We start from the raw sequence: 17,421 nt of genomic DNA, 5'->3' as shown, positions 1-17,421 counted from the left end.
TTTAAAAGTACACCAGTGGTCCTTAAGGTCCAATTGTAGACCTAGCATTATTTATTTATTTATACTATTTCTCTAATTTGGACGATACACACTAAATGTACAAACATGTAGGCTACCTTTCATGGTACACCCAAACGGTAAGGATATATTTATGTTGCAATACGACAAACAGCCACAAGAGAGCAAAAGAGGACTGGAGTTACACTTCTGTTTTCATCTAAACAGTGGAATATTAGATATCAAATGTAATACATTTTGCACGTGTCTTTACCAGGTCTTATGGTTTCTTTTTCCACTATAGACATTTATATTTGGAGTTCAGGGGCTTCTCCTATAAAGTCAGCCCCGTGTTAAGAAATTGCTGACAGCCCCACGTGTATAAAGGATGAAACGTTATTTGGTGTCAATCCGGATGAAGCGTAAAGATCAGATTCGTCATTCAAACCAGGAAATTGTGGCTTTTTCTGAACAACAGGCTGAGAAGCGGATGCCTCTGAACACTTCAGCTCAGATCCCTTTTATATAAATGTAGCTTGTTTTTTTTTATGTGTGTGTGTGTGTGACAAGATCATCTCGTAAAAATGAGGTAAGTCCAACAAAACAGTGTCTTTAAAATGCATTTGGACATAAATTTACTTTCATGTTTATATTTATTTTATGTGAGCGCGTGCTGTACTCAGTGTACTCAGCCTCATCTGCCTTCCTAGGTAAAAGAACAAACTATATTGTTTATTGTTTATACACCACCACACACAACTTCGAAGGGGGAAAGCTGTAATGAACATTTACTTTGTGTGTTGTTCACACTGTAAGTTGTGCAAGTCTATCAGTTAGAAAGTGGGACTGGCTTTCAGAGGCAATTCAGTTCAGTTTTATTTGAATAGACATTGCTACAAAACTGCTTTACAGAAATGAAGCTTTAAATACCTAATGAGAAAGCCAGAAGTACCAGTGGCAAGGGGAAACAAAACCCAACACAGAGTTAACATGAGGAAGAAACCTTGAGGAGAACTCAAGACTCAAAAGGAAACCCATCCTCTTCTGGGTTACTTGTAATCCTTGTTACTGGGTTAAAAATATCACTCGTCTTAGACCTCTTAGACAGCCGTATACTGTAAAGTCTAACAGTACTAATTGTGTTGAAAGGATGTTCAGTATGAGCAGTTTGTGAATGAGTCCTGGGATGAGCACAGGACAATTATTATGATTACAGCAGCAGTTCTTAGGTACAAATATACAGTATCCAGGTACGATGATCCACTAAAAAAAGATTAAGACTTGAAGATGTGTGATGTTATATCCATGTAGACCCATCCAGAGCAGCAGAAGGTGAATCACAAGTGCAGAAAGCTCCAAGCGGAATTGGAGAATCAGAATGATTTAAGGCAGGACCTTAATGAGAGGATGAGAAAGAAAGCAACGGTAGTAGTATTGTGTCAGGAACAGGCAGCAGCAGTACATGTACAGAGAACAGATTTTTATGCATGCGCTTCATACATTCAAGCAAAGCTTGTACACTGTAATTGGACTGAATGAAATTTTTTTCCACAACCAGATCAAATGACTCAATTCAGCAGATTTTCTAACCTGGCAACTTGTTCCACACCATCTCAGTGGCTCATTTGCCTGATTTCATCACGCTGGATAGTTTTTTTATCAGTTTGAGCATGCGTATTTACAAAAGTAACTCGTGGTTAGTGTCAAACTGAAACACACCATGGGAGCTCGATTACATTAAACTTAAGCATTTCCTCCAGTTTTGAGGAAGTGAATACAAATCCACTGTGGTTAAAAAACCGAACTCAGGTGTCCATGTCTTTCTCACGTAACATTTGTGTTTTTTCATGGTGGTTTCTTATATAACATCAAACATCATAATCCAGTCATGCATGGATACACATGCAATCTGAAATGTGTGGACATATATTTCAACACTGAATCTAAATTGTTATTCCCCTAAAGCTAATAAGTAACTCTCATTTCATTTGTATGCATGTAAATTTGGAAACTGTTAAAGCAAAAACTGTGCCTTCTCTATTCTGAAAGGTGGCTGTTCATACCTTTTTAAGCTATTATGACAAGGATTACTGAAAATATAAAGAAATATACATTTCTTATAATCAGACCCAGGACTGACATGCATGTAAATAGCATCTGACATCAAATAACGTTACAGATGCATTACAGATCATATTTATGGCTTATATACTGCTGCATAAGTGCAGCTCTCTTAGAAATTGACTTAGAAATTGATCTCTTTTTGTTAATGTATTTTAAATGCGTGAATGTTCAGTCTATAAATAAGAGACTATGCAACAGTGCAACTATATTGAACTAATTTAAGTACATCACTACATGGAGTATATTTCCATTGTAATTATTTCTATCAAATGTCATTATATTTCACTGTGAGGGAGAGTGTGTGTGTGTGTGTGTGTGTGTGTGTGTGTGTGTGTAAACAGATCTTTAAAAATAAAAATGCACAAGCGCAAGAGCTCAGCCTCAAAGCCAGTCCGTTCTATAAACTGGTGAAGAATCGACCTCCCTAGCACCTTTCACCAAAATAGACAGCAAGAACTTACAAATATCTCAACACCATTAGAGATCACATATCCGGTGTCTGTGAGAATAAGACTTTTAACAATAATATAAGCACATTGGAAGCTCTCTGTAAGTACACCAGAAAGCAAATTAAACTCATTTTTCTCAGACCACAGATGATGAGAAATTACAGATCATTTTACACAAGACACACACTGTTTCCAGTGCTTCTAAATGTGTCTTGTAGTCACTGCATGAAAGTAAGAACTGACTATAACCATTATCGATTATGTTATATAGTGTTTGTAATGTTACATATTTGATTCATATTGTAACTGTTACACTTGTAACAATTTAGCAATCTATATAAAGATTGATAACCTACAAACTGTAAATGGTCTGCACTTACAGTGCTTTTTTAACCTTAGCGGTTCTAAGCGCTTTACACTGGTTCTCATTCACACACGCATGCACGCACACACCAATGGTAGCAGAACTGCCATGCAAGGCGCTAGCTTGCCATTGGGAGCAACTTGGAGTTCAGTGTCTTGCCCAAGGACACCTCGGCTTGTAGAGTCATGTGGGCCAGGAATCGAACCGCCAACCCTACGATTAGTGGACAACCTGCTCTACCACCAGAGCCACAACCACCCACTGTACAATTACGAACAGTAAGAACCGATCTATACACCAGTCTAGACGTGTGTGTGATAGAAAGGTTGTTTTTTATTACTTTGGGGGGAGGAGGGGCGGGTTATGACTTTCTGTTAGTAAGGTCATGTCAGTGGAAGGTACTCAAAGTAGAGTAATGCCAAAGTGTGTGTGTGTGTGTGTGTGTGTGTGTTTGTGTGTGTGTGTGTGTGTGTGTGTGTGTGCGCGTGTGTGCATATAAATCATTGTGTGTAAAAAAGTAGAGTAACGCCAAAGTGTGTGTGTGTGTGTTTGTGTGTGTGTGTTTGTGTGTGTGTGTGTGTGTGCGTGTGTGTTTATAAATCATTCTGTAGTCAGTGTCTGCATTGAACCGCAATTTCCTACTCTACATTTAGTGCTGGAGAGACTAAACTATCATACACCAAACCAAGAAAAAAGCATTTTAATGTAGTTCACATGCAGGCAGAAACGGAAGTCTTTTGCACTGTAGAACACTAAAGGAAGGCTTCGTTGTTTCTGAATTTTTTTCCTTGCTCATGTCCTCGATATCTCATTGTCATGCACTACTCTCACCTCTCTATCTGAAACACTTCCTATTAATTACCATCTCAGATCCTCTTTTAGCTCTGCTGTGTCTAGTTGGCCAATCTGAGTATTTTTAGAGTTCTCTAGCTAGTGCTTTGTAGAAAGCTGCACTTATTGACTATGTGTATGCTTACTCAATACTTCAGTTTAGTCCTTAGTCCGGCTGTCATGTCGGCGGAAGTCAGTAGGTGCAATACTATCGTTGAGACAATTGCAGGGGAAGAGAGAAACATGTTCCCACTTCCTCCTATGTGTTTTTCTACACGTTTTTAATGTGCCTGTAAGAGAACAATTCTAATGATGGTAGTCTGTGAGTCATTGTGCACACTCAGGCCAGAATCGATCAGCAGGTGTTAATGAACATTTTATTCCTTCCTTTTTTTTTTAATGATAAACAGATATCTGTCTGCATGTTTGAAATGAGAGAACTGATGGTTCATAATTTCTCCACCCTGTCTCCTGTGTGCTTAGTGAGGTGAGCTTGTGCCAGGCGCGAGCTACTGTCATGCTGTACGATGACGCGGGGAAGCGCTGGGTCCCTGCTGGTACTGGAGGTCAGGCTGTGAGCAGAGTACACATCTACCAAAACCCCAGTTCCAACACCTTCAGAGTGGTGGGCCGAAAACTGCAGGCTGACCAGCAGGTACACAGCAATACATGCAAATCAAAACTCCAGGTCCAGTTAATAAATGTCATGAAGCATTGTGTGCTGGGTGAAGTGGAAAAGATGTGGATGGTAATGGACCTTGATTATAGAGTTTATTTGAATGCCCAAAACAGCTGCTGCTCTTGCTGGGGTTCTGAGACATAAATACACTAATGTGTATTAAGGTTGGATCTCATAGTAGATTTAACGATAACGATATCATGTCGACAATAAACAGTAATATGACAATATAATATAAATTATGTCACGTTACACTTGTAGATGTCGCCAGTACAATACACTGATTCACTGCATAGTCATAAGTAGATTATTGGATATTAACATTCACTGTTCACCAATTTTACAGACAATAAATAAGGTTACAAATTTTAACCTATAATTTTTAGTTAAATGTGACAGTAATTTTTTATGAGCAAATTAAAACATCTTTAAGTGTCGTGATATATTTCTGACACAGTGTCTGCACCTAAAGGGCACACATACACACACATGTGTGTTTATATATATGTATATATAATATCAGTGTGCAGTACTGTACAAAAGTTTTAGGCGTATGAAAAGAAATGCTGTAGAGCAAAGATGCCATCAAAATAATGAAATTAAATGTTTCTACATTTTAAAAACTAGCGTAAAGAGCAGTAAACAGTATTAAATGAAACAAAGTCAATATTTGGTGTGACGAAAAAATAAAAATAACAGTCTCCGGTACAATTAGCGCAGTTTTATAAGGAAATGAGCTGTAAGTTCTATTGAACGTCTTGCAGAACCAGCCACGGTTCTTCTGGAGAATTTGACTGTCTCACTCGCTTCTTATTTTTGCAGCAAAACCCAGCAGCCTTCATTGTGGTTTTTTGTCTGAAAAGTGTCTGTTACATAATACGCTGCTTTCTTTAATGACACACAAACATTTTTCTGTAACATCTCATTTTGTGCTAGAAAACTAATGTTTGTGAATCTAAAATGTTTTTTGTACTGATTTATACAAATAAAAATAAATAAATAAATAAATAAATCTGTCAAGTTATAAGTTTGCACAAAATAAATTGTGTGTGTGTGTGTCAAAAGTTTGGAGACACGTGACTGAAATGTTTCTCATGATCTTTAAAAATCTTTTGATCTGAAGGTGCATGATTAAATGTTTGAAATCGGTGTTGTATACAAAAACATAATTGTGCCAACATATTAATTTATTTCATTAGAAAACTAATATTTTATTTACAAAAAAATATTTTTTTAAAAGGATGACTCAGAACGAAATATTCCGAAAAGCAGCCAATAAGTGTACGGCGTAGGTGTGAACTCTTTAATACTGTTTAAAAAGCATCTCAGGGAGATTCCTCAAGAAATCTGTTGAGAAAATGCCAAGAATAAATTTATGAAAATTCTAGGCAAAAAGGGTGTCTACTTTGAAGATCATAAAATACTAAATTATTTTGATTTATTTTGGATTTTTTATCACAACATAATTCCCATAGTTCCATTTGTGTTACTTCAGAGTGTTGATGACGTTATTATTATTCTAAAATATGGGGGAAAAAATAAAAAAGTAGAGAATAAGTGTGTCTAAATTTTTGACCTGTAGTATATGTCTTATTAAGTTAAAATAATACAGTTGAAAATGGGGTAAGAGCGACACAAAAAAATGAAGGGACCTGGTGTACATACAGTATAAGACTAATACTGTGTAAAATAAACATTTAATATAAAAATGAAGATCATTTTCTTCTTTGTATTATCTGCCCTCTGTAAGATTCTGACATTGCATTACTGTAGTGCTTCTGAGAAACTAGTCAAAGTTTCACGTCCTCTTTTCAGTGGTCAGTCATGGTAGTTTACTAGGCATGTATGAACAGCTTTACACAGAGTACTAAGAGAGTAATTTTACAAGCCTACTTTTTTACCAGAGGTTCTTCAGTCTGTGCTGTGGAGGAACAACACAGGGAAGCGAGTACGTGTGAAATAGCAGAGTAGGGTGCCGTTTTGTCCTCAGTTGGTGGTTTTTTTGTTTTTGTCAGTCTCACAGTTGTTAAATGCTGTCTACATTTTACTTCCTGTCTTTGTGAAAGTACTGCGAATCACACTGTCACCAAACCCAGATTTTATCAGTCATTTTTCGAGTCCCATTTAGAACTAGAAACCATAAGCAAATCATATCGGTGCTGCATGTAAGGGCCAAATGCATCTGCATTTTTATCGCATGTAAAAAAAAAAACCCCAAAGCATCAGTTTATTTGTCTGGAAGAACTCATTCAGAACTTGCCCCTGGGAAGTCATGTGCCTGCTTTTTGATTTTTAGTCATTTCTAAAGATTCTGCACCCAGTTAAAACAGTGCAGACATGACCTGGGGTACCTTAATAGCTAGGAGTCCTATTCTCCACACTCACTATATGTAATAAATAAATACAAGTATGGTAAATATTTGGTTTCTAATTTGACCTTTCAAAAAATAAGCACAGAACATCAGACATACGCCATCCTTGAATAATGGAGCTAACTCTAAATAGGTTCTTCCAAAAGGGTTCTTCACAACTGACAGTTTGTAATAAAACTGCAGATCCAGTCGGGTCTTTCATGCGTACAGATATGATTTGTATTAAAGATCAAGAAAATTCAGACCAAAGGTTGATTAATTTTTTTAGTCACTCCTAAACCCAGTTAAAGCCGTACGTGTGAGACTTGCCCACATACTGTATGTGAACAAACCTATTAATATGCAATAAACAGTTACAAGTATAGTAATATTTGTTTGCTACATTTCCTTTTTCAGGTTGTCATTAACTGCCCACTTATGAGAGGTATAAAGTACAATCAGGCCACTCCAAATTTCCACCAGTGGCGAGATGCACGGCAGGTGTGGGGCCTGAATTTCGGTAGTAAGGATGAAGCTATGCAGTTTGCTAACACCATGCTGCATGCACTAGATGTGGTCAACGGTGAGAGAAATTCCAGACACACTATTACTCCTACTCAGAATTTATGTTTACTCTAAAGCTATTATGTGGCTATTGAGAAGGTCTGTCGGTTAGGAACTGTACTTTTCAACGGCTAGCATTACACTGGTGTGTTGAGGGAATTTATTATATTATGTTTGTTTTATAGGTGCAACTCCCTCCCGGCCTCCACCGAATGGACCGAGTGTTGAAGAGCAGCAGAGGTACTCACTCACCAATGCAGTGCACACAATGACCTCGACTCAACTCAGCCAACACAACATACAGTGACTCAGCACAGCTCATTACGGAAAACAGTGTTCCTGTTTCACCAATACACACTTGCACAGTATAGACACACATCAGTGGTTTATGTACCTAGTTGGCTGGAAACACATACTGCATTTAATATCTGCATGGCATTATCTCATTGTAGCTCGTTTCCAAATTAAGTAAACTGTTACTCTGTGGATTCTTACATATATATATATATATATATATATATATATATATATATATATACAGTGAGGGAAAAAAGTATTTGATCCCCTGCTGATTTTGTATGTTTACCCACTGACAAAGAAATGATCAGTCTATAACTTTAATGGTAGATTTATTTGAACAGTGAGAGACAGAATAACAACAAAAAAATCCAGAAAAACGCACATCAAAAATGTTATAAATTGATTTGCATTTTAATGAGGGAAATAAGTATTTGACCCCTCTGCAAAACATGACTTAGTACTTGGTTTAAAAACCCTTGTTGGCAATCACAGAGGTCAGACGTTTCTTGTCGTTGTCCACCAGGTTTGCACACATCTCAGGAGGGATTTTGTCCCACTCCTCTTTGCAGATCTTCTCCAAATCATTAAGGTTTCGAGGCTGACGTTTGGCAACTCGAACCTTCAGCTCTCTCCACAGATTTTCTATGGGATTAAGGTCTGGAGACTGGCTAGGTCACTCCAGGACCTTAATGTGCTTCTTCTTGAGCCACTCCTTTGTTGCCTTGGCCGTGTGTTTTGGGTCATTGTCATGCTGGAATATCCATCCACGACCCATTTTCAATGCCCTGTCTGAGGGAAGGAGGTTTTCACCCAAGATTTGACGGTACATGGCCCCGTCCATCGTCCTTTTGATGCGGTGAAGTTGTCCTGTCCCCTTAGCAGAAAAAAAACCCCAAAGCATAATGTTTCCACCTCCATGTTTGACGGTGGGGATGGTGTTCCAGGGGTCATAGGCAGCATTCCTCCTCCTCCAAACACGGCGAGTTGAGTTGATGCCAAAGAGCTCCATTTTGGTCTCATCTGACCTCAACGCTTTCACCCAGTTGTCCTCAGAATCATTCAGATGTTCATTGGCAAACTTCAGACAGGGATGTATATGTGTTTTCTTGAGCAGCGGACCTTGCGCGCGCTGCAGGATTTCAGTCCTTCACGGCGTAGTGTGTTACCAATTGTTTTCTTGGTGACTATGGTCCCAGCTGCCTTGAGATCATTGACAAGATCCTCCCGTGTAGTTCTGGGCTGATTCCTCACTGTTCTCATGATCAATGTAACTCCACGAGGTGAGATCTTGCATGGAGCCCCAGGCCGAGGGAGATTGACAGTTCTTTTGTGCTTCTTCCATTTGCGAATAATCGCACCAACTGTTGTCCCCTTCTCACCAAGCTGCTTGGCAATGGTCTTGTAGCCCATTCCAGACTTGTGTAGGTCTACAATCTTGTCCCTGACATCCTTGGAGAGCTCTTTGGTCTTGGCCATGGTGGAGAGTTTGGAATATGACTGATTGATTGCTTCTGTGGACAGGTGTCTTTTATACAGGTAACAAACTGATATTAGGAGCACTCCCTTTAAGAGTGTGCTCCTAATCTCAGCTCGTTACCTGTATAAAAGACACCTGGGAGCCAGAAATCTTTCTGATTGAGAGGGGGTCAAATACTTTTTTCCCTCATTAAAATGCAAATTAATTTATAAAATTTTTGACATGCGTTTTTCTGGATTTTTTTGTTGTTATTCTGTCTCTCACTGTTCAAATACAACTACCATTAAAATTATAGACTGATCATTTCTTTGTCAGTGGGCAAACGTACAAAATCAGCAGGGGATCAAATACTTTTTTCCCTCACTGTATATATATATATATATAAGCATTTATATCACATACGCCATATAAGGTTAAAAAAAACCCTCTAATGTTCATTGTCGTTCATATTCAGATGGATTTTACACTTCGTAAACTACCTGAGATCCAATTAAGCTCCTCCAACACACAGTTAGGCCAAATCCCAAAAGACTTAATATTTACTATATATGGTCACAACTTTTTGGAATGTACTTGGTGCATGTTATGCTAAATAGACATTTCTGAAAAATGTTTGTTAAAAATTCAGGGTTCGTACGGTCATGAAAAATCTGGAAAAGTCATGGAATTTTAAAATAGCAAAAAAAAAAAAAAAAAAAAGGTTTGGGGAAAAAAATAAACCCAGAGAGTTTTGGAAAAGTCATGGAAATTTGCTTCACAAATACCTGTATAATAGAATATATGTTTAATTGTTAATATTGGTTAAACAATACTTAATGTTTGGGTGATCAGTCACGCCACACAATGTTAAGTTCTCTGTGTGGAGCAACATCTGGAGTAACGTCTGAATCAGGGCGGTAACCACCAGAGACATTGAAGGGGACAAGTCCCACAAATAGGGCGCATGGTGGCTGAGTAGTTAGCACGTTTTCCTCACACCTCCAGGGTTGGGGGTTCGATTCCCACCGTAGCCCTTTGTGTGGAGTTTGCATGTTCTCCGGGTTCCTCCCCTAGTCCAAAGGCATGCATGGTAGGCTGATTGGCATGCCCGAAGTGTCTGTAGTGTATGAATGTGCGTGAATGTGTATGTTATTGTACCCTGTGATGGATTGGTGCCCCATCCAGGGTGTAGTATCCTGCCTTGTGCCTGATGCTCCCTGGGATAGGCTCCAGGTTCCCCTTAACCCAATAGGATTGGTATAGAAAGTGGTATAGAAGATGGATGGATGTCCCACAAATTATCAGATATGGCCATATTGTCCCCCTCGGTATTTGGTATTTGCTGCTCTGCTGCACTCTATTATGCACTGTGATGTATGTTGTTAGGATGACAAAAAGTCAAAAAAAAAAAAGTGAAATTTTTAGTGTAGTCTGCCTTGGCGGTCTAGCAGTGCTCATCAATGTCAAAATGTGTGAGATGACCAATCAAATCAAAGAAGGCGGTGCTTTACTGTTCACAGAAGCCACACGACGCTTCAGTTTTAACGGTGAAAGACTGCAAGGTAAAATGTAAGCTAAGTAGCTAAAGTTTGTATTTGACAACTGTTTTATAATAGATAAGTTAAACATACGACAGTAAGGGATGCAAACATTTACATGATTCATGTAGTGTAGCGCGTTATTGTCAATGTGACGAGATAAGAAACATTAACGGAGCCGTTTTCAGTATATTAGGCAGAAGAATTAATGTGTGCATATTGTGAATGAACGTGAACGTGTGAGTGAACGTGGTTACATGGATTTCCTGGTAGACTTTCAGTAAATTCACTTATCTAAGAAAATGATTCATAAAACTCAAAGTGGAACAGTTATCATCCTCAGAACATGATGAAACTTGTGGATTTGACTCAAGTGTGTTTTTAAGTTGTGGTTAGGACAGAGCCATTTATTAAAAATAATAGATTATTTGCAAATCTAGTTCTTTAACTATTTTGCTTTATTCCTTTAATTAAATTTTTTTGGACAATAAACCCCCAAGAGTCTGCAACCACTGCATTTTCATACTAGTCTGTATGTCCTTGTCAGGTCTGTACTCAAAAAGTTAAAGGGATAGTTAAAAATGAAAATTCTGTTATCATTTACTTACCTTTATTTAATTCCAAACCCAAATACTGTTACTTTTCATAACATAAAAGAAGATATTTTTTCCATTCTTTTCCACTCTATTACATCTCTATTCCATAAAATGGCAGAAGATAGTGATCATGAGCTTTAAATCTGCACTATAAAAACTATACTCCAAGTGGCCATACTAGAGCTTTGTATTATATGGACTGCTTTTATAGGATAGCGGTGTAGACACTTTTCAATATACAAGGACCTTACTGTAGTTATTTTGGTTATGTTTTAGTTGTTGTTAAAATACACTGTGGTAAATTTTATCATGGATTATTATTATTTTATCTGGTATACATAGACATTTCAGGGAATGTATGGTCATGAAAATTTGCCTCAAAAGTCATGGAAAAGTCATGGAAATTTATTGCTAAAAATGTGTATGTACCCTGAAAATTGTTAGTAACTACAAATATATAATATCAGTTTTAGGAAACTTTTGTTTTTTTTATAATTATTACAAAAAGTATTACAATCTGAAAAATAAAACATTCCACAAATAACATGCATTTCTTAACCCCCTTTTCCTATGTCAAACAATACAAGGGTAATCTAGCCATAATTTAGGGAATGCGTGTTTTGATAGATTTATTAGGTTATTTGACTAAAAGTAGAACATGGGATCTTTTGCTTTCAAATACATAAGTATTATGAACATTTGAATTGTTCTTGCTTAGTCATGCCTCAATGCAGCCTTTCCATTTTCTTAACAGACAGGAGCAGCAGGAGAGAGAAAGACAGGAGAGAGAGAGACAGGAACAGGAGCGGCTAGAGAGGCAGAGGCAGGCAGCCGCTCCACCAGCTGCACCTCCCGCTGCACCTCCCGCTCCTCCACCAGCTCCAGCTGCAGCTGCTCCTCCCGCTGGAGTTCCGCCTCCACCTGGTCCTCCACCACCTCCTGGGCCTCCACCGGCTCCCCCTCCACCACCCGCTGATGGGGCGCCACCTGCCCCCCCACCACCACCTTCAGGTGGAGGAGGAGGAGGTGGAGGTTTTGGTGGAGCTGGAGGACTAGCATCAGCTCTTGCTGGGGCCAAACTCCGCAAAGTGTCCAAGGTAAATATATAGATATCCTCAGACCTCTCTTATTGACAAGGCATTTGATTTTTTTCCCCTTGTTTTTCCACACCATTATGTGTACAATCTAGTGTTTTCTGAAATAAGGTGATTCAGGTGTTTCTATTCAAGTGTCCGGTAAGCATACAGTGCCCTCCACTGATGGTGGAAATGGGCATTTTCTATGCTTTTGCTATATTTTTATATTTTAGCCATTTTGTGAAGCTCAACAACCTTTTGCTGCACATCACAGCTACATTCCTTGGTCTTACCCGTTGTTATGAATGACTAAGGGAATTTGGCCTATGTATTACCTCATATTTATAGCCATGTGAAACAGGAAGTCATGGTTGAATAATTTCCTGTTCCTAGTCACCCAGGTGTACTAAAAAACTTTTAAATATCAATGGGAATATACTTCAAATACATTTTTCACATATGAATTCATAGGGGTGCCAATTATTATGGCACACATATATTTAACAAAGATATATTTTTGGGATAAGCCTGTGTTTTGTTTGCAATTGTTCAATATCCATGAGAGCAGAGTATTTTAGTGATTTTTTTTGGATAAAATATCAAAAGGTTAAAAAGTAAAAAAAAAAGAATTCACAGCTTTCTTTGCTCATATTTACCAAGAGTGCCAATACTAGTGGAGGGCATTGTATATACTGTGTACTGAGCTGAGAAGAAGGACCAGGGCTAAAGAATATCATAGCTTATTTAGCTTGTTGCAATGCGGCTAATATAAGTGAGACGAATGTGTAGTAATAATGGTATGGAGAGGAGTAAAAATATATTAACGCATGAGTAATGGATTTCAATATGTTGTAAATGGAGCTAATGGACGGCTCTTCCCTGGGCATGTAGGATGAGAGTGGATCTGCTGCTCCAGCACCAAAAGAGAGCAGCCAGAGCTCTGGAGGAGGAGGAGGCGGCGGCGGTGGGGGAGGTGGAGGAGGAGGTGGCGGAGGGTTGATGGGCGAGATGAGTGCACTTCTCGCAAGAAGGTTAGTATATTGCAAACTCATTGATAATATTTCCATATTTAGAAGATAAAAGCCTCTATTTTCAAGACAATCTTGCAAGCATAATCCTAAAAAAGGGCTTGGCTAGGAAGATCATCAAGAGGTATGCTTGTGCATGTTACTGTGATACAAAATCAATACACAGTCAGATCAGGTCCTCTCATTAGATTCTCATTTGACTCTCAGCAGAGTGATTTAAAAAAAATATATTATATACAATTAGATTTCACTTATAGATGCCAGTAAGTATTTTAGTGGTATTAATAACCAGCTGGATGACACTGGTTATATCAGATTTGTTTTCTGACTTGTCTGTAAGTTTTAGACTTTACATCTATATGTTATTGGGAGTCTCACAAACACAGAGCCTGGAATACACATGCAAGTGTTTTTATGTTAAAAAGCCTGGTCCAAAATCCACAAGAGTAAAAAAAATAACAGATTATAGGGGTCAAAGATGCACAAGCCATGTTATACAGAGATTCAAAGGTATAAACGAGGCACATATACGAATGAGACAACGAAACTATCACCACAGGACATGCAGCATATGGTGGAAAGTCGGGTGGCCACAAGGTAAAAATAACTGCCTCGTTGATAAGATGCAACCAAGATGTTTTGTCTCTTCTTGTGTACTTTTTAATGGGTGTTTATTCATATTTATATCAGTGAATCCCTTTTCTCTATGATGGCAACAAATTGAGTGTATATTGCATTGAATTTATAATGAAAAAGCAAATGTCACACCCCCACATCAGTGCATCTTTTTTCATTTCTCATCACCATAAATAGCAATTGGATGCGAACCGGACAAAACTGCCGTACGTCTCAAATCAGCAAGACATTGGCATTATAAAAGCAAACTACAGTTGTGCCCACCTAAGAAAAAAGTGCTATATCTTTTGTAATATGAAAAAAAGTTTCTCATGCTGAGTTCTTTTTGTATCCTTCCTTTACAGGCGCAAGGTAACAGATACCCCAGTGGCGAAAAAAGAAGATAACAATGTAATTTGAATATTTTTTGTATAAATAACCCAGAATGGTTTCAGTATAGAGTCCATGTGAATATAGATCATGTCAGTTATACTGTATACAGTGCTGTAGGGAAATCAACTTTTTTTTTTTGCTCTTGCTTACAGGACAATTCAGCCCCCTCTGAGAACAAGACAGAAGGTCAGAGTAGTAAGCAGACTTAAAATCCTTCTTCTACCAGCCAATGTGCCTTTACAATAATGTTTGAAATCTCTCGTTTTCCCCCCAGTTTGCAAGCCTTGGGAGAAGTCTGGTACCCTCCCACGGTAAAGTTTGCATATACACCTTTTTCACCCTGTTTCTCAACTTAGGGCAGGGTATTGAGTAAAAAAACAAAAATACTTACATTAAGAGAATGTAGATACAAGAGCAGAGAATGTAGGAACACAAAGAACACAGATCGTTACAGTTAAAATGAAATTTTACATGTAAATTTAATTAAATAGTGCTGTTTATTTCATTTAGCTCTAATTCTGGCCCCAAGGGTCTTGATAAGAGCCCTGCTCCAGCATCAGCTCCAATAAACAGGTACTGTACTCCTGTATTTGCTCTCTCTCTCTCTCACACACACTCTCTATCTCTCTCACTCACTCTTGCTCTCTCTCTCGCTCTCTCTCACTCTGTGTGGGTGTGTGTGTGTATGTGTGTGTGCAAGCGTATGGGTGCGTACACGTGTGTAAAAATAGTTTTGCTTTTGCTTCATCAAGCTAAATAATCATTATCGTTTCATTTCATTTCTGAGCTTCCGTACGGACCAGTTCTGTCTCTATCTTAAAAACATTCAACACAACCATGTTTCTGTTTTGAATTCTGGTCGCAATTGATAGCAAAGTTCAATCTAATGGCCAGTAGACAAAGCAAATGAGTCATTCAAGCCGCTCACTGTTTTATGTTATTGTCTGTGCACACCTTGGTCATGTCTAGAATCTCATATATTAATTACTTTGCACAAAAACAGAGGCAATCTTTAGACTTTTGTTTAGTCTCTGCAGCCAAATCATTCAGGCAGTGTACGTTAAAGGAATAATACAACTCAGTTCAATTTATCAAGCACATCTATAGAGTATGGCCAACTGGACAATCATTCTATCCTACATTTGTATTGAGAAAAGAATGGAAACCTATATACGCTAAACTCATAAGAAAAGTTTAATCTGGGGACGTAAACAGCTTTTTACGCTTTTCTCAGCACAGGGGAATGTGTCAGACTTATTCTTTGTATGCTAGAACTGTGGTAGGTTGAAAACAAAAACTTATAGATATACCTTTGGAGCTACCACAGATTCTGTACTGATTACTGATTATAAGAGTCACCTTTTGCTATGGCTGTGAAATACAGTAAATTCCACATAGTATCTGAACTGACTGATTCATCTTGCACCCTTTTACTTCTTTCACCAGGCAAAGGCCAGGCAGTAACGTGAGTGACACGGCTGCCAGAGAGAGCTTTGATATGGAGAAATTCAAACAGGTCAGATAATATACCATTGCTAATGTTTGGATTAATTACAGCTGAGGCACCATGATAACTTATTATCTATGTGCCGAAACTGATTTTTTGTTGTTACAGGAAATCCTGGAGGAGGTGCGCAAGGAACTGCAGAAAGTTAAGGATGAAATTATTGGAGGTCTGTTCTTTAACTTTAACTAAGAATTTATTTTGTAAAGTATATGACTTTATCTTAATTATTGTCTTTTAAGATCTCATAAATCTTTAGACGTTTATGTTACGTAAAATGTGGCATATACATACATTTATTTTAACTTGCTTTGACTTCTCTGAATACTGAAAGCTTGCTTTGTCTATTGCCTCTCTTACCTACAGCGTTTATAGAAGAGTTGCAGAAGGGAGGCGCCCCCTAGCGTCACAGTGATGAAACAGCTTCTGCTTTGCGATGCAATAAAAAGTCCGAACAGTGTTGCACATACAACCTTTATTGCAAATTCTTTCAAAAAGGCATTTATCTTACTTTTAGCTATCCAACTGCATTATATTGATGTCTCAATTTACAAATGGGTGAAAAAAAAATTAAAAGAGAAAACAACGTAGTGTGATAGTGTGTCTCAGTAAGGTGATGGGTCGCCACAAGCTGCCAGAAGTCTTTGGAACTGTACTTGAGGGATGAACACCATTCTTCAAGAGGACTCAAACCAAGCCAGCAAAATGCTTCATACACCATAACAGAGATTGTGTTTTCATTTAATGTGTCACCTGTCTGCAAAATTCTCCAATAATACATTCGCCTATTTTTATTTTATTTTTTTCCGCCTATCTCTTGTTCTAATATCTTAAGGTTTTCCTGTGTATCTTAAAACATGCTTATCATCAGAGAGGCACATTATCCTTATCTCATACATCCTATAAAGCGATCTTATCTTAGGCCTTTCAGTGAAGTGTTCTGTACATCCATATAACTGAAATGACAAGAAAAAGGTTACTTAGCATTTTTGGTTATTACATTGTTATTGTGGTATTTTATTCAGTTGTTGTTGTATTAACTGAAAATAATAAGAAGGCCAATGAAGTGTTAGATATGTTTATAATGAAGTAATTTTGCTGGTGGAAAGTCAGCTGTGTGTGTGGTGATAAACTGGGTGAATATCATCTTGCTGATTTTTTTTTCTTGCCTCAGGAATTAGCAGATGTTAATATATGTGTACATTTACACAATTAATTATATATTTTTTTAAATTACAAAATGACCTGTTGCTTATGCTACTGCTGTGTTTGCTTTTTGTGTATTTATGTGCCTATGTGTTTTTGTTGTGGTAAAAAAAAAGACTAGTGTTTGAAAAGTTGGTTGTATTTTCAGATATTATTGTTCAGTGGTACTGTTCAACAACTTGAGATTTCATATGATTAATTTGATTAAAAATACCATTTGTTATTTAAGGGGTTATGAAATACAACCACGATTTATACCAGTTTTGACTTTTCTGTATTTGTTCTGCATGATAGTAACATAGACACTCAGTTGCCAGTTTATTATGCATTAGATAAACCTACAGTTCCTA

The 17,421-nt window shown here is 37.8% G+C and overlaps 1 protein-coding gene across 1 annotated transcript; it reads left to right on the top strand.

Annotated features, from left to right (window-relative positions):
• The first annotated feature begins 293 nt into the window (after positions 1-293).
• On the top strand, positions 294-17,331 carry vaspa (vasodilator stimulated phosphoprotein a). The gene is made up of 13 exons (XM_053646251.1): positions 294-586; positions 4,249-4,420; positions 7,213-7,378; positions 7,545-7,599; positions 12,004-12,346; positions 13,217-13,356; positions 14,334-14,379; positions 14,514-14,547; positions 14,636-14,672; positions 14,872-14,934; positions 15,808-15,877; positions 15,977-16,034; positions 16,232-17,331. The coding sequence occupies exons 1-13, from the start codon at positions 582-584 to the stop codon at positions 16,267-16,269; spliced, it is 1,227 nt and encodes a 408-aa protein (XP_053502226.1). The 5' UTR covers positions 294-581; the 3' UTR covers positions 16,270-17,331.
• The last annotated feature ends 90 nt before the right edge of the window (positions 17,332-17,421 follow it).

This window comes from Ictalurus furcatus, chromosome 16 (genome assembly GCF_023375685.1).
Source record: "Ictalurus furcatus strain D&B chromosome 16, Billie_1.0, whole genome shotgun sequence".
NCBI classification, from domain to species: domain Eukaryota; kingdom Metazoa; phylum Chordata; class Actinopteri; order Siluriformes; family Ictaluridae; genus Ictalurus; species Ictalurus furcatus.
This window is presented reverse-complemented; position numbering and strand designations above follow the sequence as displayed.